This window comes from Pan troglodytes, chromosome 11 (assembly GCF_028858775.2).
Source record: "Pan troglodytes isolate AG18354 chromosome 11, NHGRI_mPanTro3-v2.0_pri, whole genome shotgun sequence".
In the NCBI taxonomy this organism is placed as follows: domain Eukaryota; kingdom Metazoa; phylum Chordata; class Mammalia; order Primates; family Hominidae; genus Pan; species Pan troglodytes.
The window spans coordinates 102,666,101-102,693,443 of NC_072409.2; the positions used below are offsets into that span (position 1 = coordinate 102,666,101).

General features: G+C 34.8%; 1 protein-coding gene across 25 annotated transcripts in view; it reads left to right on the forward strand.

Moving 5' to 3' along the window:
• Positions 1-27,343, forward strand: part of MPDZ (multiple PDZ domain crumbs cell polarity complex component) — a 176,782-nt gene that overhangs the window by 59,224 nt on the left and 90,215 nt on the right. For 24 of the 25 annotated variants that reach the window (XR_010148765.1, XR_010148764.1, XM_009456297.5 and 21 more), the window contains 8 exons: positions 474-687; positions 1,419-1,547; positions 3,153-3,362; positions 5,628-5,742; positions 6,060-6,148; positions 17,104-17,287; positions 18,096-18,167; positions 26,957-27,066. Coding sequence is in view for 23 of the 25 variants with exons in the window: in XM_009456297.5 (XP_009454572.2) it covers positions 474-687; positions 1,419-1,547; positions 3,153-3,362; positions 5,628-5,742; positions 6,060-6,148; positions 17,104-17,287; positions 18,096-18,167; positions 26,957-27,066 (1,123 nt within the window). In the remaining 2 variants the exon portion in view is untranslated. The remainder of the gene's footprint in view (positions 1-473; positions 688-1,418; positions 1,548-3,152; positions 3,363-5,627; positions 5,743-6,059; positions 6,149-17,103; positions 17,288-18,095; positions 18,168-26,956; positions 27,067-27,343) is intronic. The other variant, XM_054657912.2, reaches the window with a different exon arrangement.

Here is a 27,343-nt window from a genome sequence, read left to right on the forward strand (position 1 = left end):
AGTCATATTGTATTTTTAAAATTTGTGTGATTTTTTTATTGTTGTGGCATTATTTTTTTTGAGTATATTTGATCCCCAGTTGGGGATCTAATCAATGGATGTGATCCCCAGTTGGGGATCTAATCTATGGATGTGGAACCCATGGATACACAAGGCCAACTGTATAGATATATCCACTTTCATTTTTAGAAGATGAGAATATCCAAGATGTAATGTAGGCTGAATAGGTAGCTGAAATAAAGAGTACTTTTATATGGGAGGGGTTGAGTAGGAGTAGCAGTGGAATAACCTTACGAGAGTTGATGACCTGCAGCCAAGGCGTATATTTTTTTTAAAGTAGAACTGCAGGAAAAAGCTTAGAGTATGGGAATTAAAAATAGGATTAAAAATGACTTGAACATACATGCCAAAGAAGCTGTCATTTCCTTGAGAACTCTCAGATTGTCTTTTATCCCCTTTTGCATCCTTGATAGAGATGGAAGATTGAAAGAAACTGATCAAATTCTTGCTATCAATGGACAGGCTCTTGATCAGACAATTACACATCAGCAGGCTATCAGCATCCTGCAGAAAGCCAAAGATACTGTCCAGCTAGTTATTGCCAGAGGCTCATTGCCTCAGCTTGTCAGCCCCATAGTTTCCCGTTCTCCATCTGCAGCCAGCACAATTTCAGCTCACTCTAATCCGGTGAGTACCTAAAATTTTCAAAAGGAACAGAACGTATTTTTCAAATTGTTTTTGGTTATCTCCAAGTTTCTAATTTGTGTAGGGTCTTTGCACTTCTTGAGTTTTTGTCTGACTATTCTTTTATTTTTCCCCAGCCTGGAATATTTGTTCTTTAAGCATGATAAAGCTTCTAAGTTCTAAAACAACAATTACTTTTCTTTGTGTAGTTTTGTCCTTTGACAGCATTCCTTAAAAATGAAAAATGTAGTCCTTTAACAAAATTGACTTTATCTGTAGACAGATACAATCTTGATTTTGCTTTAAAAATTATACAATTATATTGTTAGAGTTAGCTGTCAGTAACTTTTAAGAAGTCATCTAATTTGGAATCCTGCCTCAAGGCAGGATTATGCAGAAGACATTCTTAACATGTGACCGTTTTTTTTCTTTGAACTTTTTCTTTTTTTTTAAGAAGTTCTACAAAAGATCTTGCAAATCAATGCCTGTCTTTAACTGTTGAAGTGAAATCATTATGATGATATATTGATAATTTCAAGAACGATTCTGTCAATGGCACTTACATTCTGTTGAAAGGGAAGTATACCAAATGAAAGGGACATTGTTAGGACTCATTATTATGTCTGAATTTAATTATTTAATATTAACAAAATAATCGCAAAAATTTCTACTGTAATGTAAAATGTTAGTGCTTTGTAAATTTCTACAAATTCGTATATGAGCTTTGTTTGTAGGTTCACTGGCAACACATGGAAACGATTGAATTGGTGAATGATGGATCTGGTTTGGGATTTGGCATCATAGGAGGAAAAGCAACTGGTGTGATAGTAAAAACCATTCTGCCTGGAGGAGTAGCTGATCAGGTAGGCTACATCAATAGATCTTTTATGCTATTTTATCAAATAATATGGGTACATCTTTTACATTTTTTTGTTGGAAAGAAGAAACTTTGGCCTTAAATGATGCCAAAGAAATTGAGTTAGAATCTTTCGTTTTATTGAGTGTCCCTAAAATGTTGTCTTAGACCTAGGGACAGTACCTTTGAAAAGGGACAGTAATCTTAAGTTATAGTTTTAGACAATGAGTTTAACACTTCTGAACCTCAGACTAAAGCCAAGGTTATGAATTTGATAATTGTGGAGGTAGCTGCTATTTGTTTTATAGTCATAATTCGTATTTATATACCTAGTCAGCTGTTTTATAGTCACAGGGTATTGTGGGAAAATATACTTTTTTATTCAGGCAAAAAAACAACATTCACCTTGTTCCTTTAGTGATGGGTCATTGGTATCATCTTTGTATATGAAACACAGCCTGTTTTTTATCACTTGAGTAGTTTATTGAGGCATTACCATTTATGATATGTGACATTGTTGCAATATATGTGAGAAAAGATTTAACACATTTGTTATGATTTATATCTTAATTTGATAAGGCTTACTGGTTTAAGTAAGTTTTGCCTTGATTATAACTTTTTAAAAAATAAAGTGGTTGTTTATACATGTGTGTTTGAACTTAAAGTAGGAAGTCCAGTTCATCAAATATTTCCTGTATTCATAAATGAAATTCCTGTTTAATGGCAACCTTGTCAGTAGGGGTGTTAACGGTAATATAATAGTATGCAAATTTTTCTTCCTTTTAAACATTAGTTAGCATCTAGCAGCATCAAATGAAATGTCTCTCGTTGACTAGCATGTGATATTTACATGCTTTATCTTCAATATGGAGCTGCACTCTTCAATATTGTAGCTGTCTGCATATCATCTTTAAAATTAAAATTTAAGTTAATTAAAATTAAATGAAATTACAAGTTCAGCTTCTCAGTTGGACTAGCCACATTTCAAGATCTCCGTAGCTATTGTATTGAGTAGTGCAGAAGAGTTCCATCATTGCAGAAAGTTAATGGACTGCATGTGTATGGAGGCTCATAAGACTGCTTTTCACTCTTCACATCTTTCTGAATTTTCACTTCACAAGTATTTCACCTGCACATGAGTTCTTTTGGGACATTTATAATAGAAATAGCCAGGCAGAAAGTTGTGATATTAATATAATGCTTTCTTGTGGTTTATACCACATTTTAGGTAATATATATTTGCATGGTGATTTATATACAACTTTGCTTAAGGGCATTTTCTTCTTTCCCTCCAAAAAATTCACAAAAAGGCATTTAGGTAGAAATCAAAGTGAAAAGTTCATATGAACTCTTGGTAGGTAGAAGTCAAATTGAAAAGTTCATATGAACTATTGATTTAAAAACTATATGCGAATTTCATTTATTGCATCACACTGAGTGATGCTAGGATGTTTCAAAAGACAGTTAATATTATAACCATGTGTTTTATTTTATGTCCTGATTGGTAACTCATATTATTGCTTTTTTAAAATTAATCCCTTCTTCTCATTTAGGATTTATCTGTTGCAGTTAAAATAATAATAGTCTAATTATTCAATATTGTTTTACTCAGCATGGGCGTTTATGCAGTGGAGACCACATTCTAAAGATTGGTGACACAGATCTAGCAGGAATGAGCAGTGAGCAAGTAGCACAAGTCCTTAGGCAATGTGGAAATAGAGTTAAGTTGATGATTGCAAGAGGTGCCATAGAAGAACGTACAGCACCCACTGCTTTGGGCATCACCCTCTCCTCATCCCCAGCTTCAACGCCAGAGTTGCGGGTAAGTAGTTAAGAGTAGTTAATGTGAAAGTCAGAGAAATAACACTTAGATGACGACAGTGATGTTTACTTAGAAACTAGACTTACTAATGTTCCTATATTAGTGCTAAAGAATGGAATGAAATTCAAATGTAGGGATGCTTTAGCACTAATGATATTTTATTAATCAGGAATAATGTGTAAAACAAATGAAAAATAGGTTGCTTAAACATGCTAGATTATTTTACATTTTTATTTAAGCAGCATATTTATGAGGATAATGTTTTAAAGTATGGGTAAAAGTTTAAAAATTATTTGGTACTGATACCTAAAATGTTTAATTCTGTCTTTTTCTCAGTTCGAAGACTGTCTGTAAGGTGGGTCATAGTTCTAATCATTCTCTTTCATCAGCTTTCCCATTAATATTTTTGTTTTTGTTTTGAATGTGTGGAGGTTGAGGAGTGGGGGCAGGCTTGGTGAGTATGAATAAGGCTTACTAAAACCTTTTAGTGTTATTGTTTTAAAGTATGTCTTAGAACTGTTACCAGATTTGTAATAAGTAGTCATTATTCTGACCCAGTTATATAATTTTTTAAACAAAAGTTATTCTTTTGGTGTTATAACAAAAACTTTATTCATATGCATAGCATTCCATCCTTGTCAACTTGATATGAAAAAAGCTAGAGAATTTCAAAATTATTGGAAAGTAGTGGGTATCTCAGCAGATTTACAGGTCGCAAGACTACAGAGGATAAATATCAACAAAATAATTTATCCAGAAATCTCTTAAATATTTAACAATTACACCCAGTTTCTAGATAAGCCTTATAGTAAATACAAGTCCTATATTCTTTTCCCATAGATGTAAAAAAATCTATGTTTTGTTCTATTAAAGTTTTTTCTAAGCAGTTGCTACAAATTCTTTTTTAATATCCTAACCTCCTCCACAAGCCCTTTAAAACTTTATTAGAACACTTGTAATTTCCATGATTCTGTTGTTTTTAGGATTGAATTTGGTTGCTATTTTTTGCAAAGAGAAAGAAGTAAAGAATGCTTGTTTATGAAAGTGTTTAAATGGCATTCTTTTATGGTAAACAAAACATTTTATTCAGCGATATATAAATGAATGCAATACCGAAAACCACTTGATGTAATTGAAAGCTTAGAAAAATATCTGTTCTGTGCATATCATCATTTCTGAAGCTTGTGCCCCTTTTAAAACCATTCGATAGTCAAATTGCCACTCTCTAAAATAGCACTCGCATAAGTCTTATTAAAAATAGAAAACACATTTGTTTCAATTGAAGCAGATTTCATCCTGTCATTTTCTTGTAATTATCTAAACTTTAAACTTTTGCTAAGTTTGCACAGATAATTATGTGCAATGAAAAAAATAAATCAAACTTTACTGTAAAATTATATCTCATTTAAGTGGACTGTCAGAGTTTGTTTAAAGAAATTAGAAAACATCAGCTAGCCCCAACCTGACTGTCCATTAGAATCTATAGCTTTGATTTTTTTGTCCTCTTCTTAAGGTTCTCTGTAGGATCTGCTGACACCATGCTAATACATAGTACCAATAGCTTATTGATGATATATTGTACCAATCAACTAATGCTTAATTTTAGGGAGACTTGCTCTTCAGTCCAACATAGAATTTGTAACAACTCTACACATTAGAGAAGGTGGCATCTGAGAAACCCACTTTCAGTTATCATTCAGGATGCTGAATTATGAGGAATTATGAGGAATAATGAATTAAGACATGTAGAGTCTTAATTCTGAGTTACACACAAACTGCTCAATAAATGGTAGCTGGTCTAGTTGTTGTTATTCTTTTCCTGATAGACAGTTGACCAAAGTGATATTTTCTTTCCAGATGAAGTGGCAAAGCTAGATTTAACTTGTTGATCTGAATTCATAACATTAGTTCTTTCAGATGTACTGCATCCTGACTTCTCCAGAAATTAAGATGAGCCATCTCTGAAAATAGAATTTGCTAAAAAAAACCTGTTTGATTTAAAATTTATTGTACACAAACAATAATGTATTCTCTGATAAGGGAAGGTTCAACCTTATTCCTGATATCCCTTTCTGAGCAAAAATATGATGATGCCTATCCCTGTTTTCAGGATTAAAGGAATCGTCTCTGCTATAATTCTTTGCTAGAGAATTAAAGTAGGCCTGTGGCTTTATTTTATCATGGTTTTTTTGTTTGTTTGTTTGTTTTTTGTTTTTTGTTTTTTTTACGTATTATTTCACTGTATATTTATTGATTTTATTTTAGGTTGATGCTTCTACTCAGAAAGGTGAAGAAAGTGAGACATTTGATGTAGAACTCACTAAAAATGTCCAAGGATTAGGAATTACCATTGCTGGCTACATTGGAGATAAAAAATTGGGTAATTTTAAACATTAAGTATTCTTTTAAACTTGACAATTACCTCTGATATCTATCTCTTATAAAATATTGAGTTGATATTACATGTTTCAGATTGTTGGATAAACTGGTTGAAAACTTCCTTAGGAATAATTTAGTGTAGGTGACTCTTATATTGTATTTAAGACAGACAAAACAATTAACTTATTCTTTAGCCTGTGTTTCTACTAGATGATACGTATTTATTCTGAATTAGAGCTTTATAGTTGGAGAATCGAAGATGGATATTCTTTGAATGTGCTTTGAAAATTGTGAAAAATAAACTATTTCTAATCTTAGAACCTTCAGGAATCTTTGTAAAGAGCATTACAAAAAGCAGTGCCGTTGAGCATGATGGAAGAATCCAAATTGGAGACCAAATTATAGCAGTAAGTTACACATTTAACAATAGCTTTGTTAATTTTCATGGTTGAGAATTGTATTCTCCTAATTTACTTAGTTTTGAGAGCTAGAGTTAACTCTGTACTAATTTAAGCTTTTTTGGTGACTTGAGGCTATTATTACAATTACCCTTTTCTGTTATTTTGTGGAAGTAAAATAAGGGCATTGGATATAAGCTTTACTCATCTCAGTTCCAAACGGGAGACTTCCTTCTTGAATAATTCCTGATATATCTAATTTCTGGTTGTAATGAATTTATTACATTAATATTACACTTAAACTTTCCTTGCAGATACTCCAAAGGTAGAGACCAGATGTCCAGTACCTTTAGGGTATTGGAATATGAATTAGGGATGCCTGCATTGTTTTTTTTTTTTTAATCAGCAGAATGATACTGTTATTGTTGGCTTTATGGCCGCGGCTGCTTTCAGCCCTGAGGATATATAAGAATGAAAAAAAAAACAAAAAAACTAGCTTCTTGTAATTAGTTCAAGCTATCATTGTTATCGTTGTAACATCAATGTGTTTTAAACATGGCTATTCAAGGCACTGTACAGAAGAGCCCAACTTTAATTTCAGTGTTCAGTTGATACCGGACTCCCCAGACTGCAGCCTGAAACAGGAATTCAAGAGACCCTGCAACAAAACTTCCTTATCAAATAAGTTTAAGGGAAAACTGCCTACAATATAGTCTTGTATGAATTCACAGTGCACATAGAAAAATTGAAGACAGCTGGGCGTCTTCACTGAGCTGGTGGCTCATGCCTGTAATCCCAACACAGGCAGATCCTATCTCTAAAAAAAAAAAAAAAAAAAAAAAAAAAAAACAGAAAACAAATTGCTGAATTGCTGGGCATGATGTTGTCTGCCTGTAGTCCTAGCTACTTGGGAGGCCAAGGTGGGAGGATTCCTTGAGTCTGGGAGTTCAAGGCTATAGTGAGCTATGATTGCACCACTGCACTCCAGCCTGGGCAGCAGAATGAGATCTTGCCTCTAAAAAAAGACAAAAAAAAAAAAAAATCTGCAATAGAGAAACCTGTTTATCTGTTTTACCTTAGTGTTTACTAAACTTTTGTAATTGTGAGGTCTTTATTTTTCCAAACATATATTCATATTCTTTGAAAGACATCTTGAGGGAATGCTGATTTATCTTATTAGGTATTTGTTTATGCTTAAGTTTCTGTTGTTCCCTTAGAATCTTAATAATAGTGAGAAAGTAGGATATTAAGGTAGAGGAGTCCTTATTCATAGCAATATTATTCACACTCGCCACGACATGGAAGCAACCCAAATATCCATGAATGGATAAACAAAATGTGATATATATATATATGTATCATATATACACACATATTGATATATATGTTGACATGTATAGATATATAGACACATATTGCTATATATACACACATATTGATATATATATATCAAAATGTGATATATATATATCCAATAGAATGTTATTCAGTCTTTAAAAAGAAGGAAATCTTATCACATGCTTCAGCACTGAAAAACCTTGAGGACATTATGCTAAGTGAAATAAGTCACAAAAAGACAAATACTGTACGATTTCACTGATATGAAGTATCTAAAATAGACTTATAGAAACACAAAGTAGAATAGTGGCTCCCAGGGACTGGGGAGAGGGGAAATGAGGAGTTGTTCAATAGGTATATTTCTGCAGTTCTGCAAGATGAAAAAATTCTGGAGACTTGTTGCACAATGATGTGAATATACTTAGCACTATTGAATTGTACTATTCAAAATGGGTAAGATGGTAAATATTGTGTTTTTCTACCACGATTTTAAAAAATAGAGGAGTCCTTTATCTCTCCCTTTAAGTCCACATTATAACTCCGTGAGTCTTCTTGGGTTTTGTTCTGTGAAACTCCTACCTACACCTGTTCACCTCTTCAGATCTACACTAAAGATCAAGTTGTGCTTGCCACCTCATCTGGCTATATGCCTGAAGTGAGCTTTCTCTGTGTATCTCCATTTTACCATACAATGTAAATGAATTACTGTACATGTTTTTGTTTTGAGGGAAAGTGAAAGACAGAAGGAATACATACGGAGTCTAAATCCATATCTGATGCTGAATTACAAATTGAAAGCATAGCTAATTTACTCTTTTTTCTCCTAAGTAATCTATATTAATCAATTAGAAAACTTTTTAAAAAATAAGCTTGATTGAAATGTAATTCACACACCATACAATTCACCCATTTAAAATGAACAGTACAGTAGCTTTTAGTATATTCACAGAGTTGTGCATTCATTACCATGGTGAATTTTAGAACATTTTTCAGTACCCTAAAAACATTTTCAGTACCCCTTAGCAGTCACTTTCTCCCCCATTCTCCCAGTCCTGGGCAACCACCAATCTACTTTCTGTCTCTATGGATTTGCCTATTCTGGATATTTCCTGTAAATGGAATCATACAAGATGTGGTTCTTTGTGACTGACTCCTTTCACTTAGCATAATGCTTTCAAGTTTCATCTGTATTGTAGCATGTTTCAGTCTTCATTTCCCTTTATTGCTGAATAATATTCCTTTATATGGATATACCATATTTTATTTACCCATTCATCAATTGATGGACATTCGGGTTGTTTCTACTTTTTAGCTGTTATGAATAATGCTGCTGTGAACATTCATGTACAAGCTTTTATGTACATATATGTTTTCATTTTTCTTGGGTGTATACTTAGGAGTGGAATTGCTGAATCTTATGATAATTCTGTGTTTTACCAGTTACCAAATGCCCTGATTCAGTTTCTTCACTTACAAAGTTGGGATAAGGAAACTTCTCTTGTGTGATATTCAGGAAAATCAAATGAGTATTTTATTGACAATATCTGATAGCAGATATCTGATAGCAGTTTAATAATTAAGCAGATATTATTTATTGAGGGCCTATCATTGAAAGAGTCTCATGATAACTTCCCCCTAAATTTGTCATTATCTTCATTCTTATATAAGTGGAATCTCAAATATAATTCCTCTTAGGCAAGGTCAGTGATGAAGGAAATTGTTGATGCAAAGGTGGAAGAATCTTTTCTCTGAATTGTTTTCTTGCTTTCAATAAAATCACTTGACTTCACTCATCAATATTCTGATTTTTAATTTTTAGCAAACATTCTTTTACTTCAAAGATATAAGCATTTTAAATTCCTGGAGAACATCATGCAATGCTTTTGAACATGTATTAATTTTTTACTAAATATCACCATCTTGTGGACTTTTGAGATATTTGCAGTAATGTTCTTCACATCCAGTTGCATTTTCACAACTGCAGTCTTTGTTATTTGTTCGATTTTTGTTTTGACAGCAGCTATTAGGAGTATAATCTATTTTTATTTTGTAGTTGTTGAAGTGATGAGATTAAGAAATTATTTCTTACTATTTTGAAGACTTATTTTGTAACTTAAAAATATTTTGTTATAAGGTTCTTGTTTTACACATTGTGTTCTGTGGACCCCTGGGTCAACAGGGTTTCACTGTAGGCATTACAGCGACAAGGAATAGACTGAATGTCTCCATTTTTCCCATTTCATATGCTGGTATTCTTTAAATAATTTGACTATTTGACAAAAGGAGTCTGTTGTTTTTTCAAAAAGTTGAACAAACTTGTCATTAGATAAAAACACTCATTCTTTTTAGTTTGATATTCAATATGCTAAAAGCAGTAGGAAATTATAATTGATAAAAATTATTAAATAAGCATATAAATAAGGAAAAGTGTCAAACGTTGCCTTTGGTTTTGTGTGACTGTGTTCATAGATTGAAGTTCTCTCTTTATACGTATAGGATATGTTGGAGGAGGCCCTGGCAACCTAGGTTGAGTATGCTCAGGGGCCAGATTTTGTAAGTTGTTCCAACTAGTATTTCTCCCCTGTAATTGTTCCTGTTAATTGCAGTGTCTGCAGTGCACACTACGAGGATGTTGGCTCTCTTCTTTTTTTTTTTTTTTAAACCTTGACCAGGTGGTCTTGAACTCCTGGGCTTGACAGATCCTCTCGCCTCTGCCTACCAAAGTGCTGTGATTACAGGTATGAGCCACTGCACCTGGCCTGGATCTCTTCTTTTCACGAGATAGCACATAGGCAATTTGCTGCCATTATACTACCTAGTTCTACTGCACTCTTCTCTGTGGTACCATGGGTTCTGAACTGACTTCTTGACTCTCTTGTGATAAAGGGGAACCAGAGCTAACCAGGACCCCTTAGGCTTCGTGACTTTGGCTCATATGTAGCATGGGTGTGATTATATTGAACAAAAACCTCTCCCACAAAAGCCTTGGAGATTTTTATGTTTATTACTCACTTCTTTACTCTTTTAATAACCAGCTTCTGAGTATCTTCCCAGTACAAAGTGCCATGTGGTATAATTCTTGGAAAATAGATCTTATTTCCATAATACAGATGAAGGTAACTAAGACATTTGAACAGAAGTCTAGGTTTAAAAGTTCATGACTGTTCCATTATAGCAGTTTCTTCTGTGCTAGTATTATTCTCTGTCATTTGAGTAAGGAATACATTTTAAAATCCAAGTCATCAAGTTCAGAAGATAAAGGAAAAAAACACATTTTTTAAACATATTTTAAGTTGTTATTAAATAAACAAAATCATACACATTAGATTTTTCTAAATAAAACTTCACTTTTAGATAGAATTGAACAATAAAAATTTTTTGCAGATAAAAAACAGCCTAAAGTTCTATGCATTTTATGAATTTTCATGGAGCCCCAACATGGAGATTTTTGCCATTTTTTTCCTTTATTACTGTGAGAGTAAATAACGTGTTCATTTATTTTACATTAATTTTTGTCTTTAAGGTTTAAAGAATATAAAATTTGAACATGGTTAAAAAGCCTTCTCATAGAAACCACTCATAATAGCCACTAATAATAGTTTATGGTTTAAAATTTAGAAAAATTCTATGTATGTATATTTAAATAGCATCATATTATGTTTGCCTATACCTTTTTATTTTACTTAAAAATTTACCTGGGAAAGGTAGTTATGTAAGCACATGTAGGTCTGTTGTGATATATTGAAGCAGGCTTAATCATGGATCGTTATGTTGTTTACAGTTTGTTGTTACAGACAGATTATTACATACTACCTTATATTTCTTTTAAGGACATGAAACATTTAAATTCTATTTTGTTGCTGTAATACTATTATTTAGATTTGAATTTTACTTATTTTGTTGCTCAGCACTGTATCTTGTATACTACAGATTTCTTAGTTTGATTTTTAAATCCAATTAAACTCATTTGGCTGGAGTGTTTTGAGTAAACTTTAGAGAAAGAGAATGTTTTAGTGGACTTTCTAAACTTTTTGTCTCTGAGAACCTCTTGTGTTGACTTCTTATATTTTGACTAGTTGGTGATAACAAATATGTTGGACAAAGAGGATTTATTAGGTATAATCTTAACTTAAAAAATTTTGTCATCAACTGCCCCTTTTAATTTTTTTTTTTTTTTTTTTTTTTTTTTTTTTTTTTTTTTGAGACGGAGTCTCGCTCAGTCGCCCAGGCTGGAGTGCAGTGGCGCGATCTCGGCTCACTGCAAGCTCCGCCTCCCGGGTTCACGCCATTCTCCTGCCTCAGCCTCCCGAGTAGCTGGGACTATAGGCGCCCGCTACCACGCCCGGCTAATTTTTTGTATTTTTAGTAGAGACGGGGTTTCACCGTGTTAGCCAGGATGGTCTCGATCTCCTGACCTTGTGATCCTCCCGCCTCGGCCTCCCAAAGCCCCTTTTAATTTTTAATGGGGAAGGTTCTTCCCTTTCCCCTAGAAGAACTCTTAGGCAAGTCTTCATGTCTTGGGGTATTCTTGTAGAGTAAGTTATCCTGTGGCCAATCAAAATAATCAGACACAGTTGCAAATTAGTAATAAAATTTTTCCCATACTAAATAATAGTCTAATTTCAAATGAACCCTCTCGCATATTAGAAGCCCGCTATGAACTGATGGCTTACCTAGAGATAGAGGGTATATCACTCAGTCTGTCTCTCCCCGCCTAATTTTTCTTTTCTGCCCACACCTTATTTTGGCTTTTATGGTGTAAAAGTTGAGAGACGAGAAGGAAGAAGGAAGGGGCATTTTGTCTGACTGCTGAAAGATGGCTTTGTGCTAAGTGAGCCTGGCAGATGTTCAGAACTGACTATCTCTGAGGGTTTCTTCTTGGGCTCTTGGAAGATTCCAATGGAGGTATATTTGGCTTAATTTTCCATGAATAACAGATGATGGATTTTTAATGTAGCTGACTCTTCTTCCCACTGGCCCCTGATTTCTCCGCAGTCTGTTTCATAGATTGTCTCTTTTGAGTCCCATCATTCCCTTGGAGTCCTGTAGTAGGTTTCAAAATAACTTGAGCCTGGCTCACTCCTGTGTGGTCTATGCCCAGACAAAGTCAGGGAGGTGAGCAGCTCCCAACATAACAGAAGTTTCCTCTGGCTCCACTGTCAAAGCAGCTAAACAACCTCTTCCTTATCCTCCTGATGGCATTAGACACAATCTGCTGCATTGCCTCTTCTGCAGGTGACTTTGGACTTGAAGTCAAGGGGGAAATACCTGGGTGGGTAGGGTATATAGCATTCTTTCCTCTTAAAAAAAAAAAACTTCCTCTTAAGTTTTTCTTAACATTTAACAACACTTAGCTCTTTTATGCCTTGAATGTGTGTGAATTGTAGTTCTTTACCACCTAGTTTAAATTTCCGCTTGGTGGCCCTTTTTACAACTTGCTTTGATATAGGATATTAATAATCATAGCATCTCAAGCACAATTTCTGTTTTCTCATACATCACACTAAGTATAAGATTCTTGGTTTGTAATTTCTTTTCCACAATTGTACAGATAACCTAGTCTCTCTCTTTGCTGCCTAGAGGCTGGTAGATCTTTTTTCTTTTTATCTTTGAAATATAAGAATTTTACCAGGATACATTTAGATGTGAGGTTTTTTTTTTTTGTAATTTCTCATCATTTTCTGTTTTTTCATGTGCCTTTTTGATTTGTAGAGTTGGGTAAGTTTCCCTTCTCCCTAATCCTTTCTTTGATTTTTTTCCCCCTCATTTATCATCTTCTCCTTATAATTTCTTTTATTAGTGTGTTGGATTTCCTAGATCAGCCTATGAGTCTCCAGCCTTGTTTCTGATCATTTTTTATCGGTTTATTCTTTTCCTCTGAGCTATGGGAAAAATGCATGCATGACCTGGACTTTGTTTTTGCAGTACTTAAAATCTTGTTGACTGCCTTCATTGTAAGTTTTCTTTTTCTTTTTTTTGGGGGGTAGATACTTGTTTCTTCTTTGTAATTCCTGCTTCCATAAATACAAGGAAATGTGAACTATTTTGATAGTAAGTTTCAGGAAATATCTTTTTTCCTGTTCACTGCAATAACAACTTCATAGGAAGATACATGCACCGATCTTCAGTGTGCAACCTGCTTTTGGACCGTGATATCTTATTTCACATTCCATGACCCTTGGTCATTCTCAAAAATAACTGGGCTTATACAGATAGAAGTTGAGATGGGTTCTGCTGCAGATTGTATGGTTTTTTTCCAGATGATTTAGGAATTGACAAAGTGACAGGGAAGGGGAAAGTTTAAATTTAGTGTAGCTTCACTTGATTCATTTGTAGATTAACAAAATGAAGAGGAAACCAGTGGTAGAGGATCACACTGGGGGATTTTGCCTGTTTTTGTTTTCTGTGTTTGCTCTGATAGCCAGGAGTTATTTGGAGTTGTGTGTGTGCTTGTATGCACACGTGTGGTTAAGGTAATTTTTATTACAAATAAAGTAATTCTGTGCTATTACATACAACCCAGCTTAGTATGGCTTTTAGTACTTGGTGTGTTTCTTGGAGTTACTGGTTAGGATCCACATATACCATCTGACTGCCTCATTTAATGAGAGGGTGTTTTTTGTTTTTTGCTGAAGTTTCTTCTTACAGACCAGACAGGCTATTCCCACACATACAGAGATTCAGTTGGCCTGCCTTTGATCTGGCCATGCGCAGACCAATTCTAGTAGAAATTCCTCCAAGTTGCTGGTCTAAGGACCTTGGTGCTTCTTTGGTTTCCAGTTTTGTTGCAGTGTTTTCTCTGTTCTATTTTGTTAGTTTTTCTAACAGGGAATCAGCAGGGTGGAGATAGGGAGAAAGAACAGAGCCAGATACTTATGTTCAAGTCACCATCCAGCTCAGAAGTATCATAGAAGGTTTAAGGAACTGACAGAGTATGAGATTTTCATCTAGATCAGAGGTTTCTGGATTTTTGATTGAATATTCCCTCTAGTAAAAATAACTACTCATTTTCCCTCTTTCTTCCTCACTATATATTCATATATATTGTTGTTATATATATTATATATATATCCTATATAAACTTAGACATTATATGCTGTTTACATATGTGTACATATACATAATTACATATATACACACCTACATATACACATATTTACAAAGCAAATGAGTTTTTAAAATGTTTATTTAGAGGTTTTATTATATTCTTTCAGAAACCTTTGCAGTAAGGGTACTCCATCTTGGAGACAACTGATCTAGGTCTTTTTTTAAAAAAATATTTATTTATGTAAGACAGGGTCTCACTCTGATGCCCAGGCTGGAATGCACTGGCATGATCATGGCTCACTGCAGCCTTTTGAACCTTCTGGGCTTAAGTGATCCTCTCAACTCAGCCTCCTGAGGAGATGGGATTACAATCATGTGCCAATACGCCTGGGTAATTTTTCTGTTTTTTATAGAGACAGGGTTTCAGCATGTTGCCCAGGCTGGCCTCAAACTGTTGGGCTCAAGCAGTCCTTCTGCCTCAGCCTCCCAAAGTGCTGGGATTACTAGGCATTAGCCACTGCGCCCAGCCTTGATCTAGATCTTATAATTTTCACATATTTACTAAGTTAGTAAACATCTGAATTACAAGATTTAGATTATAAAATCCAGATCTTTTCTAACTTAGTAAACATTTGAGTGCCTAATATGGCCCCACTATGCTTGGAAAAGCATTACACGTACAGTCATTTTATAGTCATTTTGCAATTCTAAGGAATATTAATGACTTTGAATTTCAGCATTAAATTTATTGCTCTGCTTTTTCAAATTGTTTTTGCTGTGATTTTATGAATTAAACAACGTGTTGTTAAAATTTATATTTATCTACCTCAGAATATGATTTGCTTTACAAATAAGTTTTTGACCTATGAGCCAATGGCTCTATATTTTAATATCTATAGTATGGACAGCACCATGTTTTGATGACACTACTATAAGGAAAAATGATACAGAGCCTGTCCTTGGAGTATATAGTCATAAACTGCATAATAGCAGAAAATGTAAAATTAAAATTCTGAAAAATGCTATGAGGAAGAATGGGTAAAAGGGGGCTTTGACTGCAGTCAAAGACATCAAGGTAGTTTATTATGAAAACAACTATTGAACTGAAATATAAAGCAATTATATGTGTTTTCTAAGTAAGCTATTGAGAAAGAGCATGGTCTAGAGTGGGCTATCCAGAGAGTCCAGGCTGAGGTAACAGGACTTGCGGAGACTCCATGGCTGAAGAGAGAACTGCAAGTCAGAGGAATGGAAGTGAGCCCTCTGTGGCTGAGGGGCGGAGAGTAATGGACAGCATCATGAGAGATGAGGTTGGGGCTGGTGGGAGGTGGGAGCAGTTGGCACAGGCCATTCTAAGCCACGTTGAGAATTTGGAGCATTGTCCTAAGGAGTTTTCTGTAGAAGAGAGGGTTGGGGAGATATGATCATATCTATATTTTGGAAAGATCACCGGGACATTTTTGAATGTTTTGTCATTTGTGAAAAGGGGAAAATCAAATGTATTTTTCTGAAAAGACAAATAGGACACTTTTCTTTCTTTCTTTTTTGAAAGGCCATATAAATATGACCTTGTGATACATCAGTGCACTCAGCACATTTATCACTGTCTTCTATACCTTTTAATCCTGCATAGTTCTGGTTCCCAAACTTAACTGTGCATTGAGATCACCTGAGGAATATAAAAGCATATTTAGAAAGGAGTAGAAGTAGGGCACAGTGGCCTGTATCTGTAAACTCACCATTTTGGAAGGCTGAGGTGGGAGGATCCCTTGAGCCCTGGAGTTCAAGACTAGCCTTAGCAACATAGGGAGACCCCATCTCTACAAATTTTTTTAAAAAGTAGGCCGGGTGCAGTGGCTCACGCCTGTAATCTCAGCACTTTGGGAGGCCGAGGCGGGCAGATCACGAGGTCAAGAGATCGAGACCATCCTGGCCAACATGGTCAAACCCCGTCTTTACTAAAAATACAAAAATTAGCTGGGCATGGTGGCACACACCTGTAGTCCCAGCTATTCGGGAGGCTGAGGCAGAAGAATCACTTGCACCTGGGAGGTGGAGGTTGCAATGAGCCGAGATCGCACCACTGCATTCCAGCCTGGTGACAGAGTGAGAAAGAAAAAAAAAAAATAGCCGTGTGTGGTGGTGTGTGCATGTGGTCCCAGCTACTTGGGAAGATGCGATGAGAGGATCGCTTGAGCCTAGGAGGTTAAGATTGAAGGAAGCCATGATTGCACCACTGCACTCCAGGCTGGGCAATAGAGTGAGACCCTGTCTCAACAAAAAGGGAAAAAAAAGGCATAGAAGCCTGTGTCCTACCCTAGAACTAGTGACTCAGTTTCTGGATATGGTACCCCAGAATCTTTATTAAAATAAACAGAAGCCTCTCAAATGATTGTAGTGCATTCCTGTTAATACTGGTTTCCAAAGAGATATTAGGGTCTTACTGTCAATTCCCTGATAAGGTGAATACTTATTCTCCATTCTTTTCACACTAACAACTATACATACACATTTTGTGAATTGGTAATACAAATATCCATTTATTTAACATGTAACATGCTTTTTTTTTTTAATCACAGGTAGATGGCACAAACCTTCAGGGTTTTACTAATCAGCAAGCAGTAGAGGTATTGCGACATACAGGACAAACTGTGCTTCTGACACTAATGAGGAGAGGAATGAAGCAGGAAGCCGAGCTCATGTCAAGGGAAGATGTCACAAAAGATGCAGATTTGTCTCCTGTTAATGCCAGCATAATCAAAGGTAATCCTAGGTTAATCTGGTTTTTAGTTAGACCTTTATATTGTCTCCAATTTTTTTAAAATTCCAAAGTAACTTACTATTTCAGAATGGTTCTTAATTATTCAGAATGCTTTTTACCCTCAACTATTCATTATAAACCAAGGCGAGTAAAGAAGTTTAATAAAGTCAGGATTGACTGGAACCAGCAATGTGTTTATAAACTATGGAGTAGGCTTCTGAATAGAGCAGATTTCTTTCTATCCTATTCATTGTCACCATTTCTCATTTGGAAACAGGCAGTCATTTACCTTTCTGTTTCTGCCTTACTTCTGGATGTCATTGCAATGTTCTCACTTTAGGGGGATGTTCTTCTGCCTGGATTATTTATGTGACCTTCATAAAAATTCTAAATGCCCAGCCTTTCCTTGAAGGAATCGACTTTAATTCCACATTTAGAAATGTCATTCATAAGCTGTTTGTACATGAATATGTCTGCAAATTACTGCAACCCCTGTGTAGCTCAGGGGTTTATTGGTAGAAATCAGGCTTTTCGCTGAAAAGTGCTGTTTCATTTCTAAAATTGTTGACCATTCTGATATTTATGCCATTTATACATATTGCACTATTAAGAGACAGAGGGGCAAATCACAGGAGAAATGTATTCTTTTCCACTAACAGAACTTGCCTTTAAGTACATATAGTTATTGAGAAGTTTATCTCTGAAAAACAGACTCTCATGTAGGACTTCAAATAAATATACTGGGTTTAGAAAAATTCAAGTACTTGATTATACTAAAGATAAAATTACTAAAATATTTTTATCTTTAAGAAAATTATGAAAAAGATGAAGATTTTTTATCTTCGACGAGAAACACCAACATATTACCAATTGAAGAAGAAGGTAAACACCTAGCGCCAGCTTATTGTGTACTTCATTATTTTTCTTTTTTAGAAATGATTTTTACAAATGTGATTAAGCCTCTATGGATATATTGTAAGTTACTAAAAAAAATTTCAAAAAGTGATGTTTGTAAATCCCTATTTATAAATGTGACTAAGTGGTCTTATGGATTAAAACATTCCATTTATAGCTAAATTATACTTTTGTTTATCGTTCACTTACACTTTCTTGCTGAGTCAATCTATTCTTACTTCCATATTTTTATTTGACCAGAACTCCTTAGGAATTAACTGGTTGTATGTGTGGTTCTAATTTAATCTCTTTGTTTCTATACAGCCAACATAAACTAACAGTAATAAAATTATAAAGTATTTAAAAATAAACACAGGAGAATCATTAACACATAAGCTCTTGGGAATGAGACTATTCAATTTTGGGAGGCTTTTTATCACTTCTTAATTTTTCAGGGGTTCCAAGATTTAATATTGGGAAGTGGTTTGGAAGGTAATTGCAGATAAATTATCATACCTTCTGGGAATTCTCTCACTATAAACTTAGGACCCATTAAGCTATTTTTAAAAATTTAGAGTAGCATTATTATTATTATTCGTATTAGAGACAGATTTTGCCATGTTGGCCAGGCTGTTCTCAAACTCCTGACCTCAAATGATCTGCCCACCTTGGCCTTCCAAAGTGCTGGGATTACAGATGTGAGCCACCATACCTGGCCAGTAGCATTATTTTAATACATAGTTTTGCCAGAGTGTTGCTGCCCTCTTTTTATTCTGTTGTGCTGTGTGCTTCCTTTACCTTTCAGATTGCTTTAGGTACTTGGTAACTTTAACTCACTCAACAGAATACAAGACTGATCTCCCTCCCTTCATGTGAATATACTTATACCGAAGCTTTGTTGTTTTTTAACATATCTGTTCCTTCATTATTGGATTTTCTGCTGAAAATTTTGAATGAGCTTTACAATTTTAAAGGGATATTTATGTTTGCAGAGATATTCCAGAAGTTAGATCTATAGAGTTCACTTGTACTAATAACATTCTGCCATTTTTACACTAATAAGTAAAGAAATTATTTAGGCTAAAGTGAATATCAGGAATTGTAGGAAAGGGTAAAATTGTTTAGAGCATGATACTTGCGTTATTAAGTGGGCATGGGTGTGGGAGTCGTCTCCAAGGCGCAGAACCATCTATTTTGCTTTGGTGAAGGTAGCTAATGAGAAATCCCTCTCTCTCTCTCTCTCTCTCTCTCTCTCTCTCTCTCTCTCTCTCTCTCTCTGTGTGTGTGTGTGTGTGTGTGTGGCAGGATACATGGGGGTGACTATAGACCTAGAATCAGGAGTCCCAGAATCTTTTTTAAACAAAATAAAGCACAAACTTCTAAGTGACTTTAATGCATCTGCCCTAGTACTAGTCCTCAGACAAGGGGTAAGATATTATTGCCTCTTCCACAGGTATTTTACACATCGTGCAAGCCTGGACAAGTCATTTGACTTTCCAGCAAGATCAGAGGTTTAGACTTTATGATTTTTAAATATATGCCTGAAATCCAGTCTTGGGGCAGTTGTGAGAAGGTGAGAATGGATAGTTGTTCTGCTAAAGGTTGGTTGAATATGAATTGCAGACTGTTTTTATCAGCAGCACGATTCCCCACTTTCTCCATTCATAATCCACCCGCTTAAATCATTGTCTAGCTGTGTAAACACAGCAGACTTAGAAAAAGGAAGTGTGGAAAGAGATAGGACTCTGAACTGACCCTCCTGTTTCTCTTGCAGAATCAGTTCAAAGCTTCCCTGTAGTCTGTGTTCATCCTTGCATAGTTATTTCTCTCTGTACTGAATTTGTTTATTTGCTTTTATTATTTTTAATTGACCTATAATAATTGTACATATGTTTCGGGTACAGTCTGATATTTCCATACATGTATACAATGTATAATGATCAGATCAGAGTAATTAGCATATCCATCACCTCATAGATTTATTTTTTCTTTGTGTTGGGAACATTCAGTACAACATCTTGCTCCTCTGGCTATTTGAAAATATGCAGTAAATTGAAGAGTGACATCAACAAGATGGCAGATTAGAAGTTCCTCCCACATCCTTCTTCCTATATACATACAACTGGAAACTATCAAAGGCAAAAATACCACCCTGAGTTCACCAGAACTAGAGGGAGAAGCAGAGAAACTTCCTGGGCCTATAGAATTGAGAGGAGCCATGACTGATAAGATAAATGGTAATTTTAGGCTGAGCTGCACCCTTCCTCAAACTGGCATAATGCCATTCAGAGAGAATTTCTTTAGACCCACAGCTCCCAAGATGAGAGGAGAAAATTGGAGGTAGACATTCAGTCTCTCCACTGGTCTGGTAATCTTTCACTGGAAATCCACCTAGGTCCCATTCCTATGAACCACTGGGAGTTCCAGGAGGGCTAAAGCACTTGGGGTGAATTGGGAGCAAAGACAGAGGCACTGATCACAGTGACTGGCATGTATCTTGGCAGGTATTCTGCACTCTGATAAGTGGGTACGCCATGTTGAAGATACTGGCTGGTTCCATGGTGCTTCTGGGGTACAATCTGTGGGAAGATCCTGTCCTTAGTTGGATTTTCTACAAAATCCTGGTGCTCTCATGGAGCCATCGCCTGGCCTAGAAACAACTGAAAGGTTGGGATTAAGTTTTGGTGCCAGCTTAAATCTTCCCCAGGCTGGAGACCCATAGCAGGACAACAATAAAATTCTAGGGCAGTGTTTAATTTTCAGTGCTCACTGTAAGCCTACCCTAGAGGAAATAATAGCAAGTCAAGGAGTTAGTTCCAGGGAAGTGTTTTAGTTCCAGTACTCATGTAAATCCTCCCCAGAATGGGAAAAAACAGCAGCCCAGCATTGAAGTTCTGATACTAAGTAGTAAATCTCTAACACCACCAAAGAGCACTTGCAAAAACTGGAAGAGGTAGCCAACTCCTCAAATGAACCATCATCAATGTAAAAATACAAGGATTGTGAAAACATGGAGAAATAGGATACTACCAAAAGAAACCAACAAACCTCCAGCAATGGACGCAGAAGAATTGAAGATCTATGAAATGTTGTACAGAAAATTCAGAATAATCCTGTCAAAGAGGTTCAGGGAATCACAGGAAAATATGGATAGAAAACAAAATGAAATTTAAAAAATAATCCAGGATCACAATGAGAAATTTGTTTCACTGTATCTTTTATTTTTATCTTTGTATCTTTTATTTTTATCTTTTATAAATAAAAGATACAAACCTTAGAAATAAATAATACAGTAAGCCAAAATCTCATTAGAAAGTTTTGATTGAAGCAAATTTGATCAAACAGAGAAACTTAGTGAGCTTGGAGATAGACCATATGAAATAACCCTATCAGAGGAGCAGAAAGAAAAGAGAATTTAAAAGAGTGAAGGAGACCTATGAGAATTATGGGATACCATCAAGTGAACTAACCTCTGTGTAATAGGAACTCCTGAAGGAGACCAGAGAGAAAAAGGCCTAGAAAGCACATTTAAGGAAATAGTAGCTGAAAATTTCTCAAATCTGGAGAAAGACAACACCATCCAGCTACAGGCTTAGAGGTAACCAACTATATTCAATACAAAGAGGAAATCCCCAAGGCACATCATAATCAGACTAGCAAAATAAAAAAAAAAATACTGAAAGCATCAAGAGAAAAGAAACACCAAATTCAAAGAAGCCCCAACATTGCTATATTGCTTTCTAGCGAAGTAATGGAGAAATTTCATGCAAATGGGAACAAAAATGAAGAGCAGGAGTGGCTATACTTATGTCAGATAAAATAGGCTAAGTGAAGAACAGTAAAAAAATAAAAAGACAAGGTCATTATTTAATGAGAAAAGCATCAGTAGGTCAATACAGCAAGCAGTTATAACAATTGTAAATATATATACACCCAACATCAGAGCACCCAAATATATTTAAAAAAATAAACCTGAAGGGAGAGATTTACTATAATATGATAATTGCAGGGGACTTCTGCACCCTACTTTCAGCAGTAGACAGATTATCCAGACAGAAAATCAACAGTAAAACATCAGTGAGACTTCATTGTAGACCAAATTGACCCAATAGACATTTACAGAACATTCCGTCCAACAGCTGCAGAATACACATTTTTCTCAACAACATATGGAACATACTCCAGGCTAGACCATATATTGGGTCACAAAACAAGTCTTTATAAATCTTAAAATATCAGAATCATATCAAGTATCTTTTCTGACCATAATGGAATAAAACTAGATATCAATAACAGAGGAAACATTGAAAACTCTACAAATTCATTGAAATTTAATACTATGCTTCTGAACAGTGAATGAGTCAATAAATTAAAAAGGAAATGTAAAAATTTCTTGAAACAAATGAAAATGGGAACACAGCATACCAAACCTATGGCCTACAGCAAAAGCAGTTCTGAGGGGGAAGTTTATAACAACAAATACTTACATCAAAAAAGAAGACAGACTTCAAATAAACAAACTAATTATGAACCTTAGAAAAGCAAGAACAAACCAAACCCGAAGGAGCAGAAAGAAAGAATAATTGTAGCAGAAATAAATGAAATTGAGACGAAAATACAAAAGAGTAAGAAAACAGAAAGTTGGTTTTGTAAAGGTAAATGAAATCCTCAAGTCTTTCGCCATAGTAAGTAAGCCAAAAAGACGACCTAAAATAGATAAAATCAGAGACAAATAGGAGACATTATAATTGATACTATTGAAATACATAGGATTGTTAGAGACTATTATGAACAACTGCCCACTAGTAAATTAGAAAACCCAGAAGAAACGGGTAAATTCCTGGACACTTACAGTGTACCGAGATTATAAGATTAAACCATGAAGAAATAGAAAACTTGAACGGACCAGTAACAAGATTGAGTTGGTGATAAAAAGTCTCTAATTAAAGAAAATCCGAGGACTTAAACTTCACTGCAGAATTCTACCAAACATTTAAATAACTAATCCAGTTCTACTAAACTATTCCAAAAAATTGAAGAGGAGGGAATACTCACAAACTCATTATTTGGGGCCAGCCTTGCCCTGATTCTAAAACCAGAGAAGGACACACAACGAAAAGAAAACTACAAATCCTTCATGAACGTAGTTGCAAAAATCCTCAACAAAATACTAGCAAACCAGATTCAACAACACATTAATAAGATCATTAATCATAATCAAGTATGATTCATCCCAAGGATGCAAGGATGTTTCAACATATGCCAGTCAGTAAATGGGATACATCAAATAGATGCTGAAGAAGCATTCAATAAAATTCAACATCTTTTCATGATAAAATCTTTCAACAAACTAGCAATAGAAAGAACATGCCTCAGAATAATCAAGGCCATATATGAAAAATCCACAGCTAATATACTGAACAGAGAAAAGTCCAAAGACTTTTCTCTAAGATCTGGAACAAGACAACGATGCTTACTTTTACCACCTTTTTTTCAACTTAAGTACTGCAAGTCCTTGCCAGAGCAGTTAAGCAAGAGAAGGAAATAACGGGCATCCAGATTGGAAAGAGATAAGTCAAATTGTCCTTATTTGCAGATAAAATGATCCTATATTTAGAAACCTAAAGAGTTCACCAAAAATGGTTAGAACTGATACATGAATTTAGTAAAGTTGCAGGATACATACTCAACATAAAAAATAAGTAGCATACACCACAGCAAATAATCGGAAAAAGAAATCGAGAAAGTGATCCCATTTACAACAGCTACGAGAAAAATAAAATACCTAGGAATAAATGTAAACAAAGAAGTAAAAGATTTCTGCAGTGAAACCTACAGAACACTGATGAGAGAAATTGAAAAGGACACAAAAATATGGAAAGATATTCTATGATCATGGACTAGAAGAATTAATATTGTTAAAATATCAATACTACCAAAAGATATCTATATATTCATTGCCATACCTATGAATATACCAATGGCATTCTTCACAGAAGTAGAGAATGATCATGGACTAGAAGAATTAATATTGTTAAAATATCCATACTACCAAAAGATATCTATATATTCAATGCCATACCTATGAATATACCAATGACATTCTTCACCCAAATAGAGAAAACAACCCTAAAATTCACATGTACCCACAAATGACTCCAAATAGCCAAAGCAGTCTAGAGCAAAAAGAACAAAGCTAGAGGCATCACACCAACAGACTTCAAAATATGTTACAAAGGCCTGTCCTAAAACACACACACACACACACACACACAGATTAAAGACCTAAATATAAGAACTGAAGGAAACGTTAGGAAAATGCTTCAGGACATTGGATTTGTCTGGGCAAAGATTTTTTATGTAATACCACAAAAGCACAGGCAACCAAAGCCAAAATGGACAAATGGGATCACATCAAGCTAAAAAGCTTTCCTGCACAGCAAAGGTAACAATCAACAATATAAACAGACAACCCAAAGAATGGGAGAAAATATTTTCAAGCTACCCATCTGATTAATAACCAGAATATATAAAGAGCTCAAAAAACTCAATAGAAAAAAAATCAAATAATCTGATTAAAAATGCAGAAAAGATCTGAATAGACATTCCGCAAAGGAAGACATACAAATGGCCAATAGGTATATGAAAAAATGTTCGTTCACTGATCATCAGAGAAATGCAAGTGAAAACTACAGTGAGATATCATCTCACCCTTATTAAAATGGCTTTTATCCAAAAGACAAGCAATAATGAATGCTGACAAGGATGTGGAGAAAGGGGAACCCTCATAATGCTGTTGATGGTAATGTAAATTAGTACAGCCAGTAGGGAGAGCATTATGGAGGTTCCTCAAAAAACGAACAGTTAAACTACCATATGATCCAGCAGTCCTACTCTTGGGTATATATCCAAAAGAAAGGAAATCAGTATAGCAAAGAGATATCCGTACCCCTATGTTCATTGCTGTTCTGTTCACTATGGCTAAGATATGGAAGCAACCTAAGTGCCGATCAACAGGAGAATGGATGAAGAAAGTGTGGTATATATACACAATGGAATATCATTCAGCCACAAAAAGAATGAAGTTTTGTCTTTTGTAACAACATGGATGAAACTGGAGGACATTGTGTTAAGTGAAATAAACCAAGCACAGAAAGACACATACCGCATGATCTCACTTATAAGTGGGAGCTTAAAAAGTTGATTTCTGGAAATAGAGAGTAGAATGACCAGAGGCTTGGAAGAGTTTGAGGAGGGGTGGGATGAAGAGGTATTGGTTACTGGGTACAAAAATACAATTAACTAGAAGGAATAAGTTCTAGCGTTCAACAGCACAGTAGGGTGACAATAATAACTTATTGTGTATGTCAAAATAGGAAGAAGATTTGGAATGTTCCCAACACACACAAAAAATATAATAAATGTTTAAGGGAATGGATATCCTAATTATCTGTATTTGATCATTACACATTATATACATGTATCAAAATATCACATATACCCTATAAATATGTACAATTATGTATCAATAAAATATTTTAAAAAGAGAATATAGTTAATCGTAGTCACCCGATAGTGTTAGAATTGCTCAGCATGGTGGCTTATTGGTGTAATCCCAGCTACTCGGGAGTGTTACTGAGACCAGAAGTTTGAGACCAGCCTGAGCAACAGAGTAAGACCCCCCATCTAATTTAAAAACAAACAAATAAACAAACAAAAACACTGGAACATATTTCTTCTATCTAGCTGTACTTTTATATCTGTTAACCTCTGGACTGAATTTAATTTTGAGGAAGTAACACTTATTTGGGGAGGCTAGTCTTCAAACTAAAAAAATATATATATATAGTTTATTGTTTACAGTCTTTTAAGGAGAAAACAGAATCATCTTATTAGCTTAAAGCATAACAGACCTACAAAATATGCCTGGAATGAAAGCTCCTGGATATTCCCACTAAAAGAGGAGGCAACTAATAAGAAATCTGAATTTTTTAACGCTTTTTAAATTTGAAATTTGAATGCCAAAAAGGATATTGAAATTTAATTTAGAGAATAGTGCCTAATAGAGATTTTAAAAAGACAAATCTTATGAGTAAGAACTGTTATGAAATATGGAAATCTTTGACTATGACTTTAAATTTCTCAACCAGTTTCTTGTTTTAGGTAAGCGTTTTAAATTCAGTATTGTTTACAAGATTTGTTTAGTGTTTTTCTGTCCTTTCAAAAATTTCTCTTTTTGTAAATTATTGAGATACCAATTAAGAGGCTTTTATTTTAATGTATAGCCTTAGTTTATTATTATTTCTTTATATTTTCTCATATATGGAGTTATATATATTATTTGTTGATTTCATTTGTTTGATTTTGTGAAATAATAGCATAGTCCTTTTTTCCCCTGATGAACTAAATGAAAATAAAACAGAGAACATTGAAGACGACATCCCTTTTTACTGTAGCATTACCAGAGGACTATGAAGTGAATTCTGGAACTGCTCAGAGTCCTTACTCATTTAAATAAGAATTAGATAATACGTGGGCACTTTAATGGAGGTAAAGATTTAAAATACATCTGTTAAAAGTGAGTAGTGTCAAACATACAAATTATAGGGTTCTTAATTGAAGTATTTAAATAATTATGGAGATGAGAATAGCCCATATATTGGGCAAAGAGTCTGACGTGATACAGCAGGTTCTGATCAGAGAATCCTTGGTACAGGATGTTAAGATGTGGAGATATCTGTAGTTTGCTGCTAACTTAATTGCCTTGACTGTTTCAGGGTATCCATTACCGTCAGCTGAGATAGAAGAAATAGAAGATGCACAAAAACAAGAAGCTGCCCTGCTGACAAAATGGCAAAGGATTATGGGAATTAACTATGAAATAGTGGTAGGTTAGCTGACCTTCTGTAATTTTCTAACTTGTAACTGTATTTGAGCAGGCAGTTCGAGGGAATAATAGAGGCGATCATTAGAGTTCCAGAGAAGAATCAAATGTACAGGCCTTTTTTAGACAACCTAAATATGGTGATCCAGGTAATAAAAAAAATTTAGGTTGGAGAAAGGTATATAGTAACAAAGGAACTGAAATAAATGGGATGGAAGTTTTGAAACTTGCATTTTATCAGTATTTTAATATTTCCAGTAATAGTATGAATAATATAGAC